The following is a 25455-nucleotide window of genomic DNA, read 5'->3' as shown; positions in this document are numbered from 1 at the left end:
TGTAATCAGCTCAACAGCTGGGATACGAAATAAGCAACATGCTTCTCCCTTCTTATGACCGTATAAACGGCGTGGCCGTAGGCGTGGAGGCCATTCCTTGGAATCACAGACATAAGTAAGCGTGGGTAACAGCGGCATCGCCCATGTCAGGCAAGGCCAACGCTTACTCCTATACTTGTAACCTCAAATTAAAGCACGTTGCTGTCCCCTGGCGGGGGGGTCGCGTCTTCACACCACTGGCTTCACCACACCGCCCTCATTAGAGGCATTTCATTTGTTCCCACTCCGATTTAAGTGTTTGCCCCAACGAGAATTAGTATTGTTAAACGTATATAATCGTTTGGTCATCCCTTTCGACTTGATGTGGCAGGTAGCCCAAGAAACGGGAGACTACTACTCGTTCGTTTTCCGTGTCACGGCTAGAATGCGTACCTCTGAGCATGTGCAAAGTGCGTATGTACTAAATGAATCCTTCCCCCGCCATCCGGTCTCCAAAACAAGAACCAGGACAGCTGACAGAGCTTCTAAGCGACCTTCAGCACCCGCCCCTCGCTTTGCAGAAATTAACCAGTGCAGCACCAGACCCTCCCCACGAGGGGCGAACCGTCGCCATATACAGTAATAAAAGCTTGCCTGGCGCGGTTCCGTCCTAGAGCGTCTCCGGCGGTGTGGGCGGGGCTTTCCTATCTCTTCTCCTCAAGTCACAAATGGCGGAGAAGGAGGAGTTGACGTAACGCAAGGTGTGCGAATGCCGCTCTAGGCCGGTAGGGGGCGTGGCACTCGGAGTGCCGCTGCAGCTCTCGTGGTGGAGGAGCCATGAGCGAGACGGGCCCGCGCGAGCGCTGCGGGGCGCTTCTCACTTGGGTAAGCCGCAGACGGGGCGCGGGAGGCGGGTCTGACAACCGGTGGCACCTTGGTGGGGGAGCCCCAGCGGGCGCTGCACCAGCCGCCCGCACCCCTGTTGCCGCCTTTCCCCGTTAACCCGAAGCCTTCGTAGGAAGCCGCTGCCTTCCCAAGTCCTCCTTCAACAGGTGCCTCCTATGTGGGTTCCGAGCCCAGAAATGTTGCACAAGACCCACACCCTTTTAATTTGGGATTCGTGTACTGCCACTTTTATTTTTACTCCTACTACATCTTCGCAGACGTGGTTTATACCTCCCGCTCTTCTCATAAACATATATCGTAACAGGAGCGAGTGGGACACTTCTACCCAGCATACGCCTTCTGTAACCACCTGATTTGTGATCGTGCGCACAGAATTGGTGATTAGACTCTGCGAAGGCATAATTAATTTAACCTCCATTCTCTCAGCGCCTGGAATCCCTTTTTCGCTTAAGAAAGAAGGAAAGAAAGAAAGAGCGAGCAATGGCAGTCTTCTTGAGCATAAATACTATTCCAAATTCTGTATTACCGTAATGCTTTTCGTTCTGGCTGCTGTAACCTTGCGCTACCGTTAAATCCTCCTGACGTTACAAGTTTGCAAGAAAGCTTTGGGCTATTTTTGTAGGTTCGGCTTAGCACATCATGACTCTGCATTTACCAGGACCACTTTTCCTGTTTCTGCGAATGATCTTGTCTCTCCCACATCCCTACCCCTCCCATACACAGAGACTTGCAAAACTTAAACCTTGATCTTTCTTTCCCTGTTGGCAGCTATGATGTAGGTCATATTCCTTATGATGCTTATTTTTTCCACACACACAAGAAATGTTCTCCCAGATGCCTTGCTTTGTCCACACAGCAATGCTGATGGTCCATTGAAGAGCACCTTATGGAATAATCCATACTTGGCCATGCCACTTATACAATCCCTCCCTAGCACAATAGGGAGGGATTGAGTTCAGCAATTTAAAATATTTAAGGCATATGAAGTAATACTTCATCAGAAAAGAGAGCTGTTTTTAATTAACTTAGAGTTTCAAGCTCAACACCACCATTATCCATTTTGTTTTTGTGACTAGCCAAATTGGTTGGGCTAAAATATCCCAGAGGAAAGGATTCAATTATTAGAGGTATGTTTCCCAAGGACTGGGGCCTGGTACCAGTTTTGGACAAATTCATATCTGGCCTGAAACAAGCACAAAAGCACTTTTTCCATTTCTTTGCCTTTTCTTTAATTTTTCAGAAGTGATGCTGTGGATTTCAGTAAGGGATAAACAAAAGGTGGATATTTTGATTTAACATAACATTCTGGCTTTTATCTGCAAATGTTAAGTACCTAGTGGTGGGTACTTCTTTCCAGCTATCAACCTCAGTGATAAAGGACTGTTTGATCTTCACTCTTTCAACAAACCTCCTCATGACCATTTATACCTGCTAATGCAGGTTTCCCAGTCTCTGTTTCTGTTTAAATACAAAATGAAGCAATTGGTTATTGTTGTGCCAAATGTCATGGCCTTGGTAATCTGTTGCCGAATATCTCCTATGCAAAAATGAACTGACCACAATCTTGTTGATGCCTACTCAGAAAGTAAGTTCATTGACTTCCTCCCATTGAACTCAATCCAGGTACATATAGGATTGCAGGCAAAACCATTCTTTGAAACTGACCTGTATTAGGACCATTTGGTTGCTCTTGAGAGTCACTTTATTTAAAGTATTATTTATCCATTAACTTACGTTTTGATGAGAATGGCCAAAGGAAGTTTTTTCTAATGAATGTATATTCTTCTATGCCATAGACATGATAGAGAATCTTCTGCATTCTGATAATGAGGCATAAGTGGGATTTACCCATTTGTTCCATATAGCAGAACAGAAAATTCAATAGCATGCCAAAGGAAGAATGTTTCTATAGTGCTGGGGTTTTTTACACCAGTGAAGCCAATAGAGAGATACTTTAAAGCTTTAAATAAAAGCTTTGTGATCTGCATAATCACATTTTGACTGTATTGTTTACATATATTAAATAATTTTTTTGCTGGAAAACTGTCAGGTTGAACAACTGCCATGCTTGGCATTTTAAGAACGACTGCCCAGCATGGTTGTCTTCTTTTCACCACTTCCTTTCACCACTAATAGACAGTGGTAAGTGATGCTTGTTCCTCTGTTGCTAATACTCTTCTTTCTCCTTAACTCACTGTGAGTTGTTGGCTGAAGATGCCAACTGTTGCAATGCTTAGCTCAGTGCCAAAAATACTAGAATCATTGTTCCTAGATTCACTATGCAACAGCTGTGTTAGGAGGAAGAATTTTAATATGAGCAGCTTTTCCTGTCACTGTAGCAACAGGCTGCATCTGACAAATCTGTTTCTTCTGCTACTGGGTGTTAGATTGAGGAGTCTCCAACACTGAACATAGCTATCCTAACAGTGTTTTTGTTAAGAGCCATGTGGCTGAGCCCACAAACATAGCTAGGGAAGTTTGAACTGCAAGATGACTGGTAAGACTTCCAGTGGAATCATCATCAGGTTAATGCCTATGGAGAGAACTGGACATCTGTCAGCCTTACATGAGAAGCCTGGGAGTAGTGGCCAAGCTAGTTTTCAGGGGGAAATGGTAGACCATGTGTTGTGCCATTATTAGACAGATTAGCCTGGTTTTCCTGACAGTTCACTTTAAGATGTTTTTACCTGGCAAGTGCTACTAAGGCTGTCCCTAGTTGGCATGACCTTTCAGTTTATAAGCACACTGAGGTCAGAATCTGAGATTGTAGAAGCCCTGTTTGTGTTTATGGGATGGAATGCCTCAAGTAAAAAGGTGAAAGCTTCCCCTCATAGTCTACTGAAAGTACAAATGATTGAGGGAAATGAAGAAGCAACAGATACATTTGCTTTCCTAAAATACAGTCTTACTTTAGATTAGTGGTTTCCAGTCTGGGGTCCCCAGATGTTGTTTGCCTACAGTGTCCTTCAGCATTGACCATTAGCCATGCTGGCTGGGGTGCTGGGACTTTTAGGGACCTGCCCTTAAGCACCTCTGTGTTTGATTCCAGTGAATAAGAGAGCTTCCTAAAATCAGATTCTTGCATGAAATAGAGTTTGGTGCAACCTGAAAGACATCACTAATAAGGAATTAATCCAGTCAAATATATTTTCAGTTAATCCATTTGCATTTCAGGCAATGAGAATTAAGGTAGCTGATGAAATTATGGGCAGGTATGCAAAAATCCAAGGAAGAATGGATTTTTCTCTCATAGCTAATTTGTGGAATTTGTTGGATGTGATAACCAAAAGAGGAGACATCATGGAAACTAATCCAATACAGAGCAAATATGTATTGCCAAATTAGGGAAAAATCTGGTCTATTTGTTTTAGCATTCTTTTTGGTTATGGAAAACTTTAATATTTTAAGCATTTTGAAAGTGATTAAAAACTCAGGGGAAACAGGGGATTTTGTGCATGTATTGCAAGAGTGAGCCAAGCTCTCTCCCAGGGCAGACTTGTGCAGTGCTCAGGAACCAGAAGGGCTCCGTGCTCAAACTCCACACTTAATATTCCTTCCCAGTAGTAGATCTCCTAGCGGTAAATCCTGTCGTCGTTTTCTGGGCACCTTCATCCTTCAAGAGAAGGTGGCTACTGAAGCATTTGTGCCATTGTATGCGAAGAAACCCTGGCTGTGAGCATGACAGCTGGGCTGCCTCTGCTTCATGATTCACTGTGTGTACAAGTACCATGCAGGCATGTGGGAGTACTCCCGTTGAACTCATTGTGCGTGGGGGTGGGAGGTGGCACTGTTGTCTTTCTGCAAATTTATCTATTGGCATCGAATTCTAAGTTCTGTTCACTGCCTTGAGAAATTATAGAGAACTTGGAAGCTAATCACTGGTCTTTAATCTCCTCTAAGAATCCCACTGGAGTTGGGCAGAGATAATTTTCCATGTAACTTCACAGTCCTCATAAATGCATGCATGGCAGTTGGGGACTACCCAGAAAATGTTTTGTTATTTTTCCTGGGAATCAAGATTCCCACCAACTATTCTGACAGATTCTAGTTGTGTCCCTCTGTAGGCTGCTTTGTAGGCCAGAGCTGCATCTGTTTTGGAATGGGTTGCCCCATTCCCCAGATGGAGCTATTTTCCTTCTCTTTCACTCTCAGAACAGAGCGTTAATTAGCAACTTGCTTTGCTTTTTCCAGATGCAAACATTTCATGTTCCATCTCCATGTGCCAAGGAAGAGGATCTGGCCAGTGGGGTCACAGTTGCTCAGGTGCTGCACAAGATGTAAGTGTCATGGAACTGTAGCAAAGGTGGAAGACTCTTAAAGGGTTCTCTTGATGCTAATCGTAAGAGAGCCTGACAGAAACGCTGTCTGCCCCCCTGGTGTCTCCTCTTTTCTCCCTAGCCTAGCTTACAGTTTGATAACCTGAACGAGTGCTGCCAGGAGTTGTTGTTGTTATTACTTTGCTAGCAAGTGGCTTGTAGCTGAACAGAACAGCATTCTGGCAGAACAGAAGGATAAACATCTAGGGAGAGGGGATGGCACTTGACACTTATCATCTTTGTCACAATGGAAACATGTGAATGAAGTCTGATTTTGTGAAGTATAGCATCAGCAGAGCCACAGTGTCACTGGGAGCTTTCATGGGAGAGCCTAGAGTTACTGAGCAGTTGTGGCCGACTGTAAAGTATTTACTTCTTCTCCCAGTCAAGACCAATGACAGTATTGTTGCTGTTTTAACTTCCCCAGAGACCCCTCTTGGTTCAATGAAACATGGCTCTTGAGAATTAAAGATGAGGCTGCTGACAACTGGAGGCTGAAGGTATGAAATAGGATGGCACGAATTGTTGTTCCACGGGTCAAGAGGTGTAGCAACCCAGACAGGAGATTTTGGCACAATATCTTGATAATAGCATTGTCACACGATGCTCTGTATTCAAGAAATAACCCCTTCTGGATCAAGAATGCTGGGGAAATCTACCTCAAATGCATGTTGGGGGAATTGCCCACAATCTCACTGATTTTATTCTTCTGGGGAACTGCTGCTCTTTGTCTTGAAATATTTAACCAAAATATAGAGCCCAAGTGTTAATAACTGGGATAATTCATTCTGAGAAGTGGAGCAGTCTTGTAAGGTGCCCATAAAATAGCAATGTAGACAAATCCAGTTATTCCACATAAACACATGATTGAGAGATTACAGTACAACAAGGATGGGACTCTCAGGCCTGAGAACCAAATCCAGCCCTCTTGAGGTCTCAGCCTGGCCCCAGAGGGCCTGCCCCCTTCTCTTGCCCCCACTCTTTCCCCAAGCTACTCTCATGAGCTGCTTCCTGGCTTTTGCTCAGTGTTCTTTCCATTCTAAAAGGTAGAAATGCATTTCCTAGAGCTTTGTTACTGGCAGTAATGGGTTTAGGCTAAAGTATACTGGTACTTTTTGTATTTTTAGCCTCATCTCCAGCCTTACCTACCACTGAAATACCGTTCCAAGAGCTTCTACAAAATTGAATTTGCCCTTTAGGCTGAAGGACCATGGCTATGCAGCATTTAATGGTTGACGATGAGGCTTCAAAGGAAGAGAGAGATGTGGGGAGTAGGTTAAGAATGAGTTGGCGAGATGGAGTGTCTGCACGACTGTGGCTTCAGAGAAAGTGGAGAGAATACGGAAGTACAGTGGGACTTAGAGATGGGAAAATATGTTGAAAAGCGATAGAAGAGGGATTGTTTAACTAGACAACTTCATAGGTTTTGTCTGAATGCAGGAAAAACCTGTGATGATCAGTTGTGTAGCTGGACACCAACTGGGAGCTCACAAATTCTGAGGCAGGAAGGGAAACTTAAAAGAAGGCAAGCATGAACTCAGGGAAAGTTTGGTGTGCTAGGACGCTTAGATACTTGGGAGTATAAGAGACTTGAGGAACAATGGGTGGTCCTGAAAGGTGTGTAAGAAGAAAAATATTGTCTTATTTCTGGTCTAGTAAAGAGAAGAATCTGCTCTGGTAGTGGAATTGTAGCATTTTTTGTACAGTGCAGTTTACTTCCCAAGACTCTGGGAGCCGATTCCATAGGTGTGCAACATCCTTTCCCAGCCAGATGTGTTAGACTACAGCTCCCATCATTCCTGACCATTGGTCATGCTCTCTGGGGCTAGTGGGAGTTGATGCCCAGAACATCCAGAGGGCTTCTCGCTGAGGAAGGCTGGTGTACAGTGAGGCTTAATTACAGTCAGACAGAGGGGAGGTTGGATGTTTACTATCTCAGGAGGCCCTACACTTGCTGCATAGCAAATAGGGCTGCTCCATTGTCCATGTCAGTTGAATTTTCACCGGGAAAAACCAGTCTGATTTGCTGTTGCCACCCAAGCCTCTGCTTAGCTTTCCAGGCATTTCCTTTTCCAGGCAGAACAAAATGCAAATAGTTTGAGCCATACTGCTCATTGAAGGGACTTGCAACATGGCAGTGGAACTTTGCCCTCCTGGCCACAGCAGGGATGTACGAGTACAATCTTCAGGTTTTAGACGGCTATCCATAACATGTTGGCTTAGCTGATCGGGGCTGACCTTTGATCTGCAGTGGAGGGTGAGATTTAACTGAAAGGCATCTTCACTAAATATAGGAGGCCTGGCCTACATTCATTCCTAGATTTTGCTGCTGCTGGAGCATCAGGACTATCATCTCCCATCCAAGTATGGTTGAAGTCTGCTGCCTCTTTCTCTAGCCCAGCATAGGAAATGTTAGATTCCACCTCAGTGGCTGCATTATCCATTCCTGCATTCTAAGCCAGAACGTAGTTGACCCTGGAACTGGGCCTAGGCTAGTGGGAAGTAGGTGTCCCATACATGGACAAACCGACAAATGTATGTGTCACTTTTCTCCCATTTTGTCCCCAGGTGAGCAACCTGAAGAAGGTCCTGCAGAGTGTGGTGGAATATTCCCAGGATGTGAGTATCTTCCCTGGGCTGGGTTGGCTAGCGTGTCGGTAAGGCCTTCCTGCGTATCTTGCCTTGTGTGAAAATTAAGGGACTGTGATTAGGCAACAAATGAGCATGTGAATGCAAATAGAATCTAACCTACAGTTGTCCGGCCTGGTCATATGGAAGCTAGCACTGAAGCTGGGGGTTCATGGCTGGAGACCAGTATTCCTTGCTTCCTACCCATAGTTTTGACAAAACAGGTGTGCTCCAAATGGAACTGTGTGTTGCTGGTGTTCTATGGCTCTGCTTTACTCATTTCTCTGTGTATAAAAATATAAATCAATTGAGAGTCATGATGGTGTACTGGGAAAAATGTTGGGCTTAGACTGAATTGGTTTGGTGTCAAGTTCCTTTGTTGGCAAATTGGGTTCGACTTAAGGTTGAAACACTTATCTTCCCTTGTCTTAACGTACCTCACGGTAGGATATTTACAATGACAAAATGGTGGGAGCAAGGAGGAGACCATAGATGCCTCCCTGCAGTGTCTGGAGGAAGATCAGGCTAGGACTATAATGACAATAGATGATCGCCAGTAAAGGCAGCCTTGCAAGTCCACCCAAATTACCAGCCCATTTAGTCTGGTTAATAACATATGGCCCATTGGTAACCAAGAAATGGATTTTGCTGCTTTTGAGAGCTTCCCTGTTTGGTAACCTGGAGGAAATTACTGTTTGCTACAGGCTCCTGGGCCTGTTCCAAGCCTAAATTAAAGATCCTTAAGCACAACTTTCCAGCTCCCATACAAACTGTTCTTGCTGTCTATTCTGTCTGGCGTGGACCTTGCTACCAACAGCTGTGCTGAGCTGAGGGTAGGACGTGGCGACAGCAGGAATATTGGAAGGTCCACTGTCTGTCAGAAGCTACATCTGGATTTCTCTTCTGCATATCCTCAGGTCCTGGGCCACCAAGTCCCAGAGCAGCTGCTGCCTGATGTAGCCCTGATTGGGGAACTGTCTGACACGGCTGAGCTGGGCAAATTGCTGCAGCTGGTGCTAGGCTGTGCCATCGGCTGTGAGAGGAAGCAAGGTATGTATATGCAAGTGAGCAGCAAGTCAGGGGATGTAACCCTGGCACAGCGTGAACATCTGTGCCAGAGGCATCATTTCTCTGCAGCGGCTGCTTTCGCTCTCCAGGGGAGAAGGTCTGGCTCTTAACTGTCCCACTTGCTGAGACGTTGCTGTGCCACTCACAGGGATGCGGTGCTGCCTCTTGCCTTGTTCAGGTGGCGGCAGAGTTTCCTTCAGCTCATGCCTCCTCTCTCCCTCTGTCTCTTTGGACTCTTGCTTTCCTACTCTTTCCTCTGCTGCCGCTCCCCACTGAGATTGGCTCCGGACTGTGGTTCCTTGTGTGTGCTAGCACCTGGCCTTCTGCCACATCGCAGATCGAACCCCTATCCCAGAGGCTCTGCCCCAGCCTTTGTAGCCACCGGATTCCAGCAGCAGGAGGCATGGGGCAGTGGCCAAAGGAGTCAGGCTTTATTATCAGGGCTGAACCTCCTCTGTTTCCAGATCACATCCAGCAGATCATGACCCTGGAGGAGTCTGTGCAGCACGTTGTTATGACAGCAATACAGGAGGTGAGTGTGGTTGTGGTTTGCTGCCTGGGATGAAGCTCGTTGGCACTGAATGGAATGCTTGGTTGGTATCCAAGCCATCTCCCTGGCTAGTGCCTCTCAAACTCAGCTATTAACCCAGCCAGTGCTTCTGGTCCAGTGTGACTTGAAATTATTAGTGCCTCTGCTCCATGCCAGCCCTTGCCCCTCTCTAGATGGAAGTCAGCGAAGATGTCCTTGTTCACCTATGTCTGCTTCCCAGGATACGCAGCTTGGAAAGGTGCGGAGGCAGCTGTGTGCTGCCAGTTTCTAAAGCTTTTCACTCCTCTCTTCCAGCTGTTGACCAAAGATTCACCAGACACACTGAGCTCAGAGACGTATGGGAACTTTGACAGTCAGGTACCCATGATGGTTTACACGGGAGTGTGTGGGTGGAATAAACTTGAATGATGCCAAAGCCATGGACCCAGGGTGTTGAGCTTCTTTCACCTCCAGGGCTAGATCCTGTTTCAGCAAAGCTCTTTGGCATCCCAAGGTAGATGGGGCTGAAAGCAAAAGGAGAGGGGTCAGAATGCCAGCATATTTTAGTTTAAAGCCCTCACCTCCAGTAACTAAGCCATAAGAGAGGCATTTCAAACTTTTTAGAACGGGGGGTGCAGCCCCCCAAAAAACCATCCAGTGATCAGGGGGGAAAGGGTGAGGCCAGGGGAAGGGGCCATGGTCCTCTGGGAAGGCCCGGAGGGCAAGATTGGGACCATGGGCCTGAGGTTGAGCAGCCCTGCAGTAGGCTTGTGCTGAGTGGGAAAGGAGAGCCCCACCTTCCCTGGTGGAGAGAAGGCTTGTGCTGGTCTGAGCTGCTTATGTGGTGAAAAGCTCTTCCACGGAGTCCTCGCCCCTCTTTCACATTGCTGATCTGTTCTGTCTTGCAGTCCCGTAAGTACTACTTCCTCAGTGATGACCTGGAGGAGACGGATGACATGCAGCAGCGCTGCCATGACCTGGAGCAGCAGGTGGGTGCCCCTTGGGCTCTGGGTCTTTGTAGAAGGAGGCCAGCTTTGCTTGCAATGACTCTGGAAGGCAGCTTCTACCCTGCTTCCAGGGGTGGCCACCAAGGGCTGTTCAGATGAGCTCTGTCCTTCCCAGTCAAATGGGAAAGTTGGCATTTAGAGGAGTCTGCTGGACTGTCTGCACTCAGCAAGGGTCAGTGCATACGGGGGCCACTCTCAGTGCTGCCATGCATACTGGGGTGACTGCCAGTGGCCGGGAAAGGGTATGTCTTGAGCCACTCTTTTCAGTGCCGTAACATCATTTGCCTTTCCCCCCGTGTTGTGCAGCTCCCTGAGTGCTGAGTTCACAGAGTTGCTGAGACCAGCCTTTTTTCTGGCCTGCCCTGGGGAAGGCAGTGGGGACCTGCCCTCCACTGCCCCGTGCAGCCTGGCACTGGTGACGAGTGATGCTGCTCTTTGGGAATGCGGTGGGCTTGCTGGGCAGCATGGTGCCGGCTCGGCTGGGCTGGGCTGGGCTGGGCTGGGGTGTAGTTTGCTGTGTGAGTGCCTGCCCTCCTGTGCCTGGTGAGCAGCTGTTCTCCCCCATCCCCTGTGTCTTGAGGCGCTTGAAGTGGAGACCGAGACCAGCCTGGGGATTCTGGGGCTACACCTGGCTCCGGATTTTGCGCCTGCTCCGTGAGGTGGCCTGTGACCCTGGGCCAGCCACCCTGGGCCTCCATTTGCTTTATGAGGGCTGGGAATCTGACCACTGTCCTGCAGAAGAGCTGGATTGAAATACGTGCTGTATCACTGTGGATGCTTTTGGGTCCTGTAGCGACAGGAGGCTGTGGGTGGGTGGGGACCTGCGAAGGGCCAGCTGAACTTTCTCCCTTAACCCGCCCCCCACCTTTACTCCTCCAAGGTGCTAAGGTGCCCCTGGGGATGCAGCCCCCTTCAAGAAGGTGAGTGCCCCCCCCCCCAAGCTCTTGCCTATGATAACAAAGCTGCCCACCCAGCGGCGAAGCCTTCTGCCTGCTGGGGCCAGCCTAACCTCCTTGCATGAGCATGCACCATGCTGACAAGTTAACAGCTGCTTGAGAGGGCTTGCTCCAGATACGGAAGTGGACTTGTGTCTGGCTGGAGTAAGGAGAGCCTCCTGGCTCCGTACTAATAGAGCACCAAATGCACACTCCGCCCCGCCACAGCTCACTAAACTGTGCGTGAAAGCTTTTCCAGTTACTAAAGCTGATGGAATACATCCTGGCCTCTTCTGTGGTCTCGTCTGTTAGCAGCGTTTGATCCGAGGTTGGGGAAAGAGTGGCTTCTCCGGACATCGTTGAGTTGCAACGCCTCTCAGTCTTCCCCAATGGTTAGAGCCGATGGGAGTTGCCGTTCAGGAGCTCCTGGAAGGCTCCGTGTTCCCCACCACTGCTTTAAACTTTGCAGCAATTTGGGACCCTCGTAGCAGGTAGACACTTCATTGTAATAAGGCCTTCACATCCATCAAGGGAGCACAAGCCTTGACAAGAGCTTGCTAGAACTACCAGGAGAGGGTGAGCATTCTCGCTTGCCAGCATTTACTTGCCAGGCTCCAACAGTCCCAGTTTGGATTGTCAAAATCCACCCAGTAAGTCACTGGTTGCTGCAAGAAACGCCCTGACAAGACTGGTCTCAATAGGTGCTATGGTGGGGGAGGATAGGAGACCAAATATAGACACTTTCCTACACTTGCACATAAGCACCTGTCTGATATACTTTGTAACAGCTGCATGGCTTCCTGATTCTCAGATTTGGAGATACAGCCATCTGCCGGAGCAGCAGCAAGAAGGAAGTCATTTGTGGCTTCATGTGACAGATTAATAGAAAGTGAGAGGTCTAGTTTCTCTGCAGTCTGTTCTTGAAAGCAGAGCGGTCAATAGACAAGACCTCAGGGACTATTCTCTAGCTCCTGCCCCTCTGCTCCAGTTCACTTGTAAGATAAGGTTAAACTGCTCAGGCTGTTTGGCTTCCAAGTCCCTGCCAAATTCCCCATCGTGCTGAAGTGGACTGTGCTGGATTCTTGATGGCAGCAGTGCTGAGCTCTGTGGCTTCCCAGAGTGTCTGACTCTTCTCTGCTGCCCAACACCTTTTCAGATCTCCATCCTGATGGAAGAAAAGAATACGTTGGCTTTGGAGAACAAGACCCTTCGGGAGCAGAAAAGCTCTCTGGAGTTGGATGCTGCTGGGATTACTGGCAAGAAGTTGCTTCTGCTTCAAACCCAAATAGAGCAGCTGCAAGAAGAGAACTTCCGGTAAGGCTGATACTGGGGAGAGCCAGAGGTTGGGCCCTCTAATGTGCTGAGCGGGTTGCAGCGCATTGAACAGAAGTCTACCTAACGAGTTCTTTTCGTCAGACTGGAAAGCAGCAGGGATGACTTCCGGGTGCGCTGTGAAGATCTAGAGAGAGAGGTTCAGGAGCTGCAACACCGCAACGAAGAGCTGACCAGCCTGGCAGAGGAAGCACAAGCGCTTAAAGATGAAATGGATGTGCTCCGGTGAGTGTTCCTTGATATTTGGGCTGCAATATTCTTTCCTAACTCCTGTTCTTCATTGTTACCGTGACCGTGCCTTTTAAGCCAGTGTACATGGGCTTGGTGCCCATTTGGCAGGAGAAAGTACCAGATAACCCCAGTCTGGATGCTGGAATGTACAGCTTTTGAGTTGAGATGAATGGGGTATTTTGTTTCTTATCCACTATTGTTCCAGTGTTTGGCTCTGACCTTGGTGTAGCAATTCCTGGTGCTTTACACTGAAGCTTTCTGCAGACAGTGGTGTTACTTTATTGGATAAAAAGTGAAGGGATGACAGCTGCACTTGCTCTGATATTAAAAGCTATAAAGCATTTTGCTTTTCTGCCACTCTTCGTCCGCTTCAGCCACTCGTCAGATAGGGTGGGGCGGCTGGAAGCCATGGTAGATTCCTACAAAAAGAAGCTGGAAGACCTGGGTGACCTGCGACGGCAGGTCCGGCTGCTTGAGGAGCGGAATACTGTCTACATGCAGCGCACTTGTGAACTGGAGGAGGAGTTGCGACGAGCCAATGCTGTACGTGCACAGCTGGAAACACACAAAAGACAGGTGAGACAGTGGAAGAGGCTAGATCTGAAAGCTGGAAGCCTTCCAAAGAGTCGGAACAATTGCAAGGGAACAGTACCATGACCCAAACTTGAAGCTGCCCAAAAGCAAGTTAGAGCACTTTTGGGCTTAGGGGCCTGGTCTTTATATTCAAACATAAGTAACACTTGTCAAGTCAAGTGAAAATCCAAACCCACAATAGATCAAAGCTGAAGCTGTACTACAACCTTCAGGCAGATCCATTGTATTGAGCAGTCCTGTGTTCAGTCTCATAGTTTACAGGAGCGCTAAAAGTAAGCCCAGGTTACCTGTGATGAGGCAGGACACTGCAGGTAGCTCTGGAGCAGGAAGGTGGCAGGAAGAGATGGTGGACGGAAAGTATGCTTCCTTTCTTTCCTTCTCCAGGTGCAGGAACTTCACAGCAAACATGCAGATGAAGCCTTGAAGGCAGAGAAATGGCAGTTTGAGTTCAAGAACCTCAAGGAGAAGTTTGAGGCACTGATAAAAGAAAAAGAGGTAATGCAGGACTGATTCTCAGGATGGACCGTGCTCCCCTTGACTTTGGGGTAAAGATGTAGTGACAAAAACAGGGAAATATGGAGACAGAGTAGCAGTTGGGGCATATAAATCTATTTGGTGATGGTCGATTGCAACTTAATATATTAAGGGTTAAGGGTTTTCCCCCTTCTGCAACATTGTATGAATTTTATTGCAGAGGCTGATTGAAGAGCGGGATGCCCTTCGGGAGGCCAATGAAGAGCTGCGATGTGCTCAGGTGCAGCAAAAATTCTTAAGCCAAGCAGGTGAGCTGGGGAAAACGTCTCAGCATTCATTTTGGAGGAGGTTTGATGGATTGCTTGTGGGGAGGATGGGAACGTGTGGAAGGGCTAACAGCTCCAAAGTCACTGTGACTTTTTGCACATTTAGCTTTGTTAACGCATGCAAAACCAGTGAAAACAGGGAAGCTGCCCATTGTGATCATCAGAAGAGGCAGCTTGGCATTCCCTACAATGCAGAGGATGGGGATGCATGCGAGGGGACCCTTGGTGGTGATGTGCACAGGGTGATTATCTTGTCCCAAGGTATCCTGCATACATTTAGTTGACAAAATAAGACCATGTTTAGGCATGCATCTTATCAAGATGTCTCTTGATTGATTTCTGGTTGAGTGTTGAGATATTGTTTGCTTGGTTGCAGCTAGTTTTGCTGCTGGAATCGTATCAGCTGTAGGAGAGCTGGATGGCAGGATTTTAGGCTTTTAAGAAGTCTAGCCTTGCCGAGTGACCCTGTCTTGCAAAGGCTTTGCTGCAGCGTGTGTGCTCCCTTCCTTCTCTCTTGTGCTCATTCATTCATTTCTGACCGGAGTGTCTGCAACAGCTTGTATGGAAGACCTTACGGTATGGTTGACCATTGCCTGATAGGAGATTACCAACTTAATCTTGGTCTGAGTAGCTTTTCCCAGCCTGCATTCTTGCCTGACTGATTTTTTTCTCCTGGTTTGATAGAAAATGCTAACATTAAGCACCTGCTGCTGAATATTACCGGGCTGCATAACTGCATAGCTTAAACTCAGGTCAGATGATCTGTCCAGCTGTGGCTGGATCAAGTGATCTGAGGGCTGTAATAATCCCATTTTAGGAAGCTGTACATATAACAAAACAGTCTTTGGGTTCCATTGGCTCCTCTATGTTAACCTGTATTTTTCTGGGAAAAGGCAACAAAAAACTATCTCCTGTTCTCTCCCCGTCCCTGTTCCCTTCCAGATACTATGCGAGAAGAAATTGCTCCTCCTGTGGATAACTTGGCAGCTGAGATTATGCCAGCAGAACTCAAGTAAAGTTTGTTTTCATTGGGCCCTTGGTTGGAGATGGGATGGGAACAGCATAACAGGCTTAGCCTTTACTATTCTTTGTGGTAATACTTGACTATTTCCACTAGCTGAAAGCTTAAGTTAGCATGGTCAGAGGACTCAAGCTAGGAAGATTGGAAGGGAACATGGTTCTATCACTTCTGGAGTCTTTGATGTAGAGAAGGAGGGCCAGGTACACTCCCGGAAGTGGGGGTGTCTTTTTTTTTTTTTCCTGACTTTGTAGCTAGAAGTGCCACTCCCAGTGAAGCCTACAGCTTGTTTGTTGAGGCTTGTATTCCAGCCTTCTCCTATTTCTTACTAATCAAAATTTGTTTTTTCCCTTCAGGAATGAAACTTCCCTAAAGATATCCTAGTTAATTCAGAAGGGCTTGCCCCTCACCACATGCATACAAGCTATATTAGTGAGCCTGCAGCCTCTTTAGTCCAGTCTTGGACTTAAGTAAGATGAGTAAGATGCATAGAATCAGCTGCCCCTCAGCCCATCCCTCTTGCCCCATCTCACAGCATCAAAATATGTAACTCCTCATTTCCCCTATCTGATAATCCTAACACTTTCGTTTCCTGTGCTTAGGGAGACCATTGTGCGACTGCAGCATGAGAACAAAATGTTATGTGTGCAAGAATTGTCTTACCGGCAACAGCAGGCTGAATTGCAGGGGCTGCTGGAAGAATCAAACCGCACCAAAAACCAGCTGGAGGCACAGCAAAGGTATCCAAAAGTTGTGGAAGGTTTACTGACTCTACTGTGTAAGGAACGGACCTATGAGTCTCGGCCTTTCTTCCCTGGCTCCTCAAAAAGAAAGACTCGGGGTCTTATGTCATTTCCTAACTGGAAACAGGCATGCCAGACTGATTACCCTGAATTGTTAAATTTGGCACATCTAGCATAGAAATCGAACTTTCTATTCTGCATTTGAAATCCATTAATACTGGCCTCCTATTTAAAACTGGTGGGACAACTCTTACTGCTTGCCCACTGAATAAGCCACGTGTATATATTTAAGTAGGAGGTACTCTTCACCTGATCTAATATGAATTTAACGCAAATGTTTTATTGCTAGTGATGGGCAAGCTTAACCTTAAAATGGGAAAAACTTTGACTGACTGCCTCTGAGACCACCCACTCCATACACACAAATTGCCCCTTCGCAAAAAAAAAAAAAAAAAAAAAAAAAAAAAATGCAGCTGTGGAATGTTACAAGGTCCCACAAACCCATACTGTATGAGGGGAGACCAAAAAAAATAGGAATGTATTTATAAAAAATGGTGTATTTATTTTTACGTATTCAAACTTCAGTCACCTTCAAAGTATTCTCCTTTTGATGCAATACATCTATTAAGACATTTTTTCCACTGCTCAGAACAGGTTTTGAATGCGTCAATTCTGATGCCCTTTAGTGTTCCTGCCATTTTTTTTCACCTCTTCCACGTGGGCACAACATTTCCCTTTGAGGACTTTTTTCATCAAGGGAAACAAAAAAAGCCACACAAGCTGAGGTCGGGTGAATAGGGAGGGTGGGGCACAAGGGTCATTCTGTTTTTGGTCAAAAGCTGCTGAACACTCAGTTGAACAAAATTTTACTGCTGCACGTTGTTTGTGTAAATCGGCCATTACGAAACAGGCAAATGCATTGAAAGAGTCTTTAAAAAACAAAACCCTAACTGAAGCCAAATGTAGCCCCTCGCAATTATTTGTAAGCCGCCCCGAGGCTTCGGCGAATGGGGCGGCCTAGAAATTTTCTAAATAAACAAACAAACAACCCAGCTGGGTACACTGATGCAGATGGTTCCTAGAACACTCACCAAGCGGGGGGAGCCTGTACTACAAGGGCCCTGCCCTCCAGAAGGTAATTCCTGGTTTTTTCAGTCCCCCCCTCGTACATGACATGCTGTGGACCTGTCATTTGTGTGCTGAGAGTCTACGTGCTTGCCAGCATTCATGATCTTGCACTGCAAAGAAGCTCCAAACGGGCTTAGAACACAGGTTCCAGTATTCCCAGTTGCACAGGACTGTCTGATTTGGGCAGCTCTGTGTAGTCAAGCAGAGGTCCTGGCAGGGCTTCCCCTCTGGCTATTGCTGTCAAAGACAGGTAGGGGTGCTTGGGAGCTCCCCCTTTGCTTGACTATGAATGCTTCTTCCAGTCTGGAGAGGCCTTGTGCCTTGTCAACTATTCTTTTGGTAGCCTAGAAGGTGGGATAGGATGGGATTTTATTTCTGGCTTGAATTTTAATTCAAGTGTTAGGAGTCTTGGGGGCAATGCCTTCTTTAAGATGAGCATTAGGTTTGTAACTGATCTCAGTTACCTCAAACTTGATCAACATCTCTGACTTCAAGGAACATCTCTCATTGGGAATCTTGTATAATAATAAATAATAGTGTTCATTTAGAGCTACACTTCATGCTTCATCATACAGAGCACTTCTTGTTCCTCATATCTTCATGTCTCTATTAGCAACCATAATCGATAGCTGCACTGTGGAAAACAGGGCCAAAATTATCCCTAGTCATTAGCTGTGGAGAAGATGATGAGCAATGCTGCTTTTCTCCCTTGATCTCAAAAATTAAAGGAGGAGTGGAGAGTCCTCAGGAACTGAAGCGCCGATTAACAGTGTAGTCTTTTACAAGGCTGCACAGAATTAGAGGTGTATCCAGTGAGGCTTAATTCTTGTTGTCTTAAGATTCAGTCCTGTACCCACTTTCTTCATAGCAACCCCAGCAAACTAAATGCGATAGACTTGTGAGTAGACATGCATAGAATTGAGCTGCTAAAAGATACACCTCTCTGCTAGCATCTCATTGTTACGAGAAATCTGCATTTTAACAGTGTGGGATTTGTCACTATTTATGGCTGGTCCTCCCCCTATTTACTCTGCTTGTTTTCCCCATCTAGACTTAGCCAGCAACAGATATCTGAGCTCAAGGCACAAGTGGAGGAGCTCCAGCGGGCCCTTCAGGAGCAAGGAAGCAAGGCAGAAGATGTGAGTCGCCCTGGGAATTGGCTGCGGGAGACCTTGAGCTGGGCTTATGGGGAGGTGTCAAAAAATGTTCACCGAGCCAGATTCATCCATTCTGCCTCGGTGCTGACTTCCTTGCAAGGGGGTAGTAACAGGAGCTCTCAGGTACCCATCTGCTGGTTGCACGCTGGAACTGTGTCTTTAAAGAACGCCTCTGTGCAGGAGGCATTATACATGGGCTGTACCATCTTAGCTAGCATTGTGGGCTCTCTGGCTTAGCTATATCAAATGGAAAGGTCTGTCTATTTTCTGATTATCCTTGGGACTCAAAGCAACAAACAAGGGAGAATTTAAGCCTCAACACTATGATTGCCACTTGACAAGACTGCCATAATGTGGATGGCAGAGCTTTCTGAGGGTATGGAATGGCCAAGATAAATGGCACATACAGTGCTGCACTCTTGGGACCTACAGAGTCCCAGCTTGGAGCGACCGTGCTGGACATGGAAGCAGTGTCTGGCGGAGAGCACTGCTTACCTGGAGGCTCTCTAGTACAGCTTGGCCCAAGTTAAGTGTCTCTTCCCCTGTTGCCTGTTCTTGAACTCACCATGATCTGCTCACCAGGCCTCTTCTTCCCCACCCTCCTCTTACATCTCACTATGCTAATGGCCCTCTCTTTCTCCCCTCTGACTTGCTGGCTGTCCTGTCCAGGCCATTGTAAGTACTTGCACATCCTGCGTTGCTTCCATTCTCTACCCTGCTCTGCTGCAAACTTGCTGTCACTTCTTGTATGTCAGTGTTGGGTCTCGCTGTGTCAGGGAAGGGTAGCCACGCTGGGTTCATGCTGTAAGGGGCCTTAATGCTGACGGTGTGGAGGGACGCCAGTGCAGCAAGGCTGTGTAACTGCTGCTCCAAAGGGCAAGTTATTACCAGGACACCTTAGTAGCTTGGATCTGTTTCTGGATTGAGACAAGGTAGTTACTGCATGTGCTCCACGCTTTTTCCCAGGAGATGTGTGCAAGAAGTGACAGTCACTAGCTGCTGCACTGAAGCAAAGGCTAGCACATGGAGCATCCGTGTGTTGGGGGATGGAGAGTATGAAGCCCACTGTCCACCTCATAGACAAATATAATCCATAAAAAGGCAGGTCAGCATTTTCCAAGGAGAAGGTTGTTGCCTCATGGGGATCACTGGCAATGGCGGCATGCAATATCCAGGTTGTTGAGAGCCCTAGTTGAGAGGAGAAGCAAGACGCAGGTCAGAAGCAGAGCAGAGAGCACTGGAGCACTGTAGGTTTGCCCTGTGCTTAGGATATGTGCTTCCTGTATGGGGTAGCAAGTGCACAGAAGCTTCTATTTTGTGCTTCAATTTTAAAAAGTTTTAAAAGTTTGTAACTTTTATGGCTTGAAACAGTTTGGGTAACTCCTGCTGAGATCTCAGTCATTAAAATGAAGTGAAGCAGCATTTCCAGTAGCTGCAGACTAGGACTGAATTCGCCACATAACACTTCACTTGTATGAGACAAGCCAAACTTACTTGTATTTATATGCCACCCCATAGGCTGAGGGCTCTCAGAACAGAAAAAAAGTTCTTGCATCATATCTCCAGGTAGCAGAACTCTGTTGCAGGATTTTGATTTCTGCATATATCCCTCCCTATGAGGCCTTCAGGCATAGGTAGATGTGAGACATAGAAGACTAGTGGGTGGAGGTATAAATTCACAAGGTCTGCAAACTTGCAGGTCTACATGGCAGCAGTAGGAGTAATCTGCTGTGATATAATATGGTTAACTTTGCAGAGAGAATAAGAAACCTGTTTTAAAACATTTGGTGTAAGTTAGAGTCAATCTTGCTTTGCATTGCCTGGCCTTGCTGATACCCCTTCAGTGAGAAAGTCTGGGTGGTCCAGCAGAAAGGGAAAAGACTTGGACTTTTGGCATCAAATTGGGGAATTTGTTGGAATAAAGGAGTAAATACTAACTGCTATGGATATCTCTTGCGTTAAGGTCTGCAACCTCATTCATACACACAGGATTCTGGTGTGGAGCTGATAACTCTGCTCAGTCCACTTATACCACATATTCTACCTGTTGCTCTCTGCTGCCTTGGTGCCCATGCCTGCAAAGCTGCTCTGGTTCAACAGAGTGGTTCTGAGTCCAGCAGCAGCCCAACCTGTCTTCCGAAGCACATGAGAGCAGATCTGAATGAAAACCGTGAACTCCTGGTGCCCCACACCCAGCCAGACTGAGGCCTTCGAGGCCTATACATGCGTGTAGCTAACAGGCATGACCTGAATGTAGATTTCCAGGCCTTCAGTACATCACCCCTAAGGAAGCTGACAGGTGTTAATGTTTGATGCAACCTTTATTGAACATAGGATTAGCTCACTCTGGTAGCCAGACAGCACATAACAGGTTGTTCCTTGCTACCCTAGTACATAAATTAGCAAGCAATATAACCGGCTGACTCAGCATAGCACAAAAAATCCTAAGCACTCGTTTTGATCTCTTTTTAGTCTTCTTTGCTGCAAAAGAAACTGGAAGAACACCTGTAAGTACTTCCATTCACAGTCTCTGGGGCAGGGTAGGACCGAGGGCTCCATGAACATAAAGCTCAAGAGGCTCGTTTCTGTATATTGGGTGCATTTCTGAGCCTGTTACAGGCCTGTCCAGAAACCAAAAAAGGGTAGAAGACCAGAGCTCTGATGTGGGCTCTGGAAGAATGGATAAGACATGCTATGCTGCTTGCAACTTATCTTCCACACCTTTGCACCAGGGCTCTCCGCTCCTACCCTTGCAATTACTGGCCTTCATTCTTCATGCCAGTCACATGCTAACCTCCCTTTTCTCTCATGCCCTGACCAGAGAAAAACTGCATGAGGCCCATGCAGAGCTTCAGAAGAAGAAGGAATGCCTTGATGAACTGGAGCCCAAGGTGGACAGCAACAGTAAGTGACTGGATGCCGATTCCATTGCTTTAGGCTGTCAGATGCATACCCAGTCTTCTCTGGCCACCAGACGAGGTGACCCAGTCAGGTACTGGAGTGGGACACTAGACTGGGCTTCCCATTGTGTAAGAACAGCCTACCCCAGCCTGGTGTCCTCCAGCTGTTTTGGACTCCCATCAACCCCACCCAGCATGGCCAGTGCTGAGGAATGGTGGGAATTACAGTCACTAACATCTGGAGAACACTGGGTTAAGGAGTACTAGCCTAGCACAAAGTTTTTCTCGCTTGCTTTCTGCTATCCAGGTTTTAGATCTCTGGATAAGTTTAATGCCCTGCCTTTTTTGACAGCTGCCAGGAAGATTGATGAGCTACAGCAGTCGTTGAAGAAGAAGGACGAAGACATGAGAGCCATGGAGGAGCGATACAAACGCTATATGGACAAGGCATGCACGGTAAGCAGGATCTTGCCACAGCGTTGTCCTTGTTTATATGCCTATGGAAATGTATTGGCAAAGTATTGCTATATGGCTTCGTAGATCACATGTTCTCACATGACCGGTCAGGAATGCTGCTTCAGGGCTTTCCTAGTGGTGAAATAGTCTGAGTTTCTAAACAGCCTAGTAATGCTGGAAATTGTCTCAACTGTTCCACAGGTCATCAAGAAGCTGGATCCCAAGCAGCAGCCTCATGTAGTTCCTCTGGAAATCCAGGCTTTGAAGAACCAGCTGCAGGAAAAGGATAAGAAAATAAGCCACTTAGAGGTGAGCTTCACTGCTACGTAGGACCAGGGGTCGCAGCCCCTCTCACACTTTGGGTGTCTCCTTGGGTGGGGTTTCGTAACCTCCTGTAACAAAGGGTCCCCTGTCCGATAAGTCAGAAGGCCTCCAGGCTTTTGGATAACCCAGTCAATTGGTACCCGGATGTGGCTGGCAGTGGATCATGCAGCACTTGAATCTGCTGTCCATGTGATCCCACTCTGGTCAGGCCATTTGGGGAACCCTGGAATGTGTGGCAGCCCCATATCTGATAGACTGTCTATCAGTTTTGAATCCTGAAATCTGCCCGATGGTTTCTGTAGTCTGAAACAGGTTTAGGACTGGTTGATCTGGGTAAATATATATACCAATCATGTCATTGAATGTAGCTGCTGAAATACTACTTGTGATTTTATAGTTCACATTTAGTAGGGGAACTAGTTTGAATGATTCTGTATAGCACAGATCCCTTCTATGGGAATTGGTAGTATTTTGGCCTGGTTCTAAGTATCTGGAATGACCCCCCCCCTTCAGTATGCAGTGGTTTAAACTGGGATGAGTAACATGTAACCCCACTGCCCTTCCCTGAAATAAAATGTAAAGCAAATATTTTTCAAGTTAAATTTGGCCTCTTTGGCACTCCATAGCCACTACAAATCACCAAAAGATTAAATTTAGCTTGTACAAAAAACAAACTTAACCTAGTGCTCTGTAGCTCTTATTTCCACTCTCTTTTTTCTTGCAGGCAGGCATCCTTTATACTGTTGCCTGTGGAGAAGGTCTAGGGCACAGAAATGACCCCCCAGACCTGAAGTTGCCCACCCCTGCTTTACAGCAAAATTTGGATAGAATTCGGTTTCTAAGACATCTAATTGGCTTTATTCTTCAATTATTGAATATAAGAGTGAATCTTCTCCCCTGTTAACTTTATCAGAGTTGACAATGCTCAGGAATAGATTTGGGTAGCTGAAACATTTCCAAAAATTCCTGAGATCCACTCTGGTAACAAGATTGGTAATACTTAAAGAATTTATTTTGCTGCTTCTATAACTTTAACTAGTAAGCCCGATTTTTTTCCCTTAATAAATGGGTTATATTCCATTCTTGCTTTTTCATATTAGACCGATTTTGAGAAGACAAAATCCCAACAAGAGCAAGAAGAAAAGCTGATCATCACTGCCTGGTATAATATGGTGAGTTCAAACTGGGCTTGACCTAAGTGTGGAGGAGAGGCTGGCACACTGCCAAGCAGCAGAGCTGGCAGAACCCGGACTGTGGGATGTTTGCGGCACTCTGGATAGCAGGGTGCAGGAACTGTACATTGGACAGACCTGCACACAGAGCTTGGTCTCAGAATTTAGCATCTTGACATTCCTTGCTGTTACTGTAGTTAGAAGTCTGTACCTACCTTGGCAGCCACTGGGATCTTTTGAATGAAATATCTGAAGCCAGAAGGGGGCATCAAAGGATTTCCCGGTGTGGGGAAGCAGGACGTGTACAGACAACATGCTTTCTGTCTTCTGAGTGTAGTGAAAATAGACTTAGCATGTGCACTTAATCTTTTGCTGTAACACACTACACTTGATCCTAGCTAAAGTGGCTTGAGTGGCACAAAACAGTGCAGGCTGTTACATGGCTGGAACTGCAAAACATGACCACTTCTAATGTAGGGCTTTTGTGCCTGGATCCAGATCTCTTCTTATGCCAGCAAAAGGGTAAGATATTTGCATCTTCTCCTTTCCCTGGTGTCCTGGAGTGCAACTTTTAAATCTGCTCCAGAGGGTATCCCAAACTCTCAAGCAGATTTAGCGGGCACATCAGCAGCTGCAGTGGGGAAGAGAGGACAGTGCTGCGAGACGTGCCCTTCCACTGGCAGGAGGAGCAGTTTGGATCTAATCAGACAACTTCCAGCAGAGGGTGCATTCGGTCCTGCTCAAAGCCACATGGAGAAACAGTTCTGAAGAACTGTCATCCAAGGGTCTGATGACGGAAGTGAGAACCTTCCTTTTCTCCTGCTTGCAGGGCCTGGCATTGCACCAACGAGCTACAGAAGACCGATCCTCCACCCCTCCGACTGTCCAGTCCTTCTTGGCCCAGCAAAGATTGGCCACCAGTGCTCGACGGGGCCACCTGAGCCGAGCTCAGCCCTTGCTGCTTCGCTACATTGGTGCGGACAAGCCTTCTCAATTATCGTGATCTGAGAAAGTGTATGCGCTGGAGGCAATGTTTCCGAAGGGAGTGGAAACTGTGCTTCTGTTTCCCGTGCAATGGTACTTATTTGGCAACTCCAGTTTCCATTCACACTATTGAAACTCTCTGCTGTTCAGGATTCCTCCTAAGTGGAGGACGAGCACTTTTGTTTCTAAAACGGAAAGCATCTTTAGCAACAAAGAGCTCAGTTTACCTGCATATTCCCCCTCCCACCACAGCTGGCGACTGTTACAAGCAGGGTGACGAGGAGGCATCCTTTGCTGCCCCTCTTGATCCCCCCTCTTAAATTCTGGTTTTGTACGTGGCTTCTGGTTGCCCGTGTTACTGCCATTTTTGAAACACGCGTTTCCCAGGGATCCCACCTGCACAGGGTACAGAGAGGACATTTTCTGTTCATGGTAGTTCTGATTTTCCCTGCCGGACAAGTGGGGATAGCAGAGCCTCTCCAGGTGTGTTTTGGGGACGAAGGCTTCTCTGATCTTGGTCCATGAGCTGAATGACTCCTTTTGAAACCTGAGATGTGCCCTCCAAACACTGGGCTGTAGTTCTGGTCATGTCTCACCAATGGCTGTGCCTGGTGGAGTCGATGGAAATTGGAGTACATCCACTATGGGAGAACCACAGGTTGCCCACCTCTGCTTCCACGGATAATGCCCACCTGCTCGAACTAGCTCCCCCCACCCTACCCACACTACGGTGCCCGAGGCACATTGGACAGAGCTTTGCTTAGTGGCTTATCACTCCCTTCTAAGAAGGGACTGGGCCTTGGCACAAAAACCAGGAACATTTTAAACTATGAACATGAATTGGGCTCTAGATTTAGGTGGGTGAGGAGAGCTGGTGGTCCTGCCCATCGATAGCTTCTGTGCACACCTTTAACTGTTCTGTCCTTACAGCAATATTTAGAGTGCGGTGCTTTTTTCAAAATGGTGTTACTCTGTCTCTCCTGCTAGTCTTTCCTTCTTGGATCATATTCCCATTCTGGGAGGATTTGTAAGATGTGGTGTCCTTTTAAAATTTGTTCTTTAAAGTTTGATTTTTTATTTTAGTAAAGGTCATAGTTTTAATGCTGTAAATGATATACTTTGTAAAGCTCTCTTGTTCATCCAGGTCGGTACCTCTGCCTCTTTATTTTTCTATTGGACAGAAACCTGGCATACAGTGATGTAGCAGGGTATGTCTTACACTACAAATAAAAAGGCCATTAAATCTTT

The 25455-nt window shown here is 46.9% G+C and overlaps 1 protein-coding gene across 2 annotated transcripts; it reads left to right on the top strand.

Annotated features, from left to right (window-relative positions):
* Positions 1-756: 756 nt before the first annotated feature.
* Positions 757-25455, top strand: HOOK2 (hook microtubule tethering protein 2). 2 transcript variants are annotated; one of them, XM_044453760.1, is made up of 22 exons: positions 767-864; positions 5077-5162; positions 5629-5701; positions 7770-7820; positions 8747-8879; positions 9362-9429; positions 9742-9804; positions 10335-10415; positions 12525-12682; positions 12785-12925; positions 13306-13507; positions 13910-14020; positions 14220-14307; positions 15268-15337; positions 15946-16083; positions 18266-18353; positions 20844-20878; positions 21193-21275; positions 21624-21727; positions 21929-22036; positions 23152-23223; positions 24053-25455. In XM_044453760.1, exons 1-22 carry the CDS (start codon positions 817-819, stop codon positions 24224-24226), a joined length of 2175 nt encoding a protein of 724 aa, XP_044309695.1. In that variant the 5' UTR covers positions 767-816; the 3' UTR covers positions 24227-25455. The 2 variants fall into 2 exon arrangements, with proteins under 2 accessions (XP_044309696.1, XP_044309695.1); XM_044453761.1 differs by lacking the exon at positions 5629-5701 and having other exon boundaries at positions 757-864.

Source organism: Varanus komodoensis, unplaced genomic scaffold (assembly GCF_004798865.1).
Source record: "Varanus komodoensis strain SLA01 unplaced genomic scaffold, ASM479886v1 scaffold7_1, whole genome shotgun sequence".
NCBI lineage: Eukaryota > Metazoa > Chordata > Lepidosauria > Squamata > Varanidae > Varanus > Varanus komodoensis.
The sequence above is the reverse complement of the archived record's forward strand: the minus strand, read 5'-3'. Positions and strand labels throughout refer to the sequence as shown.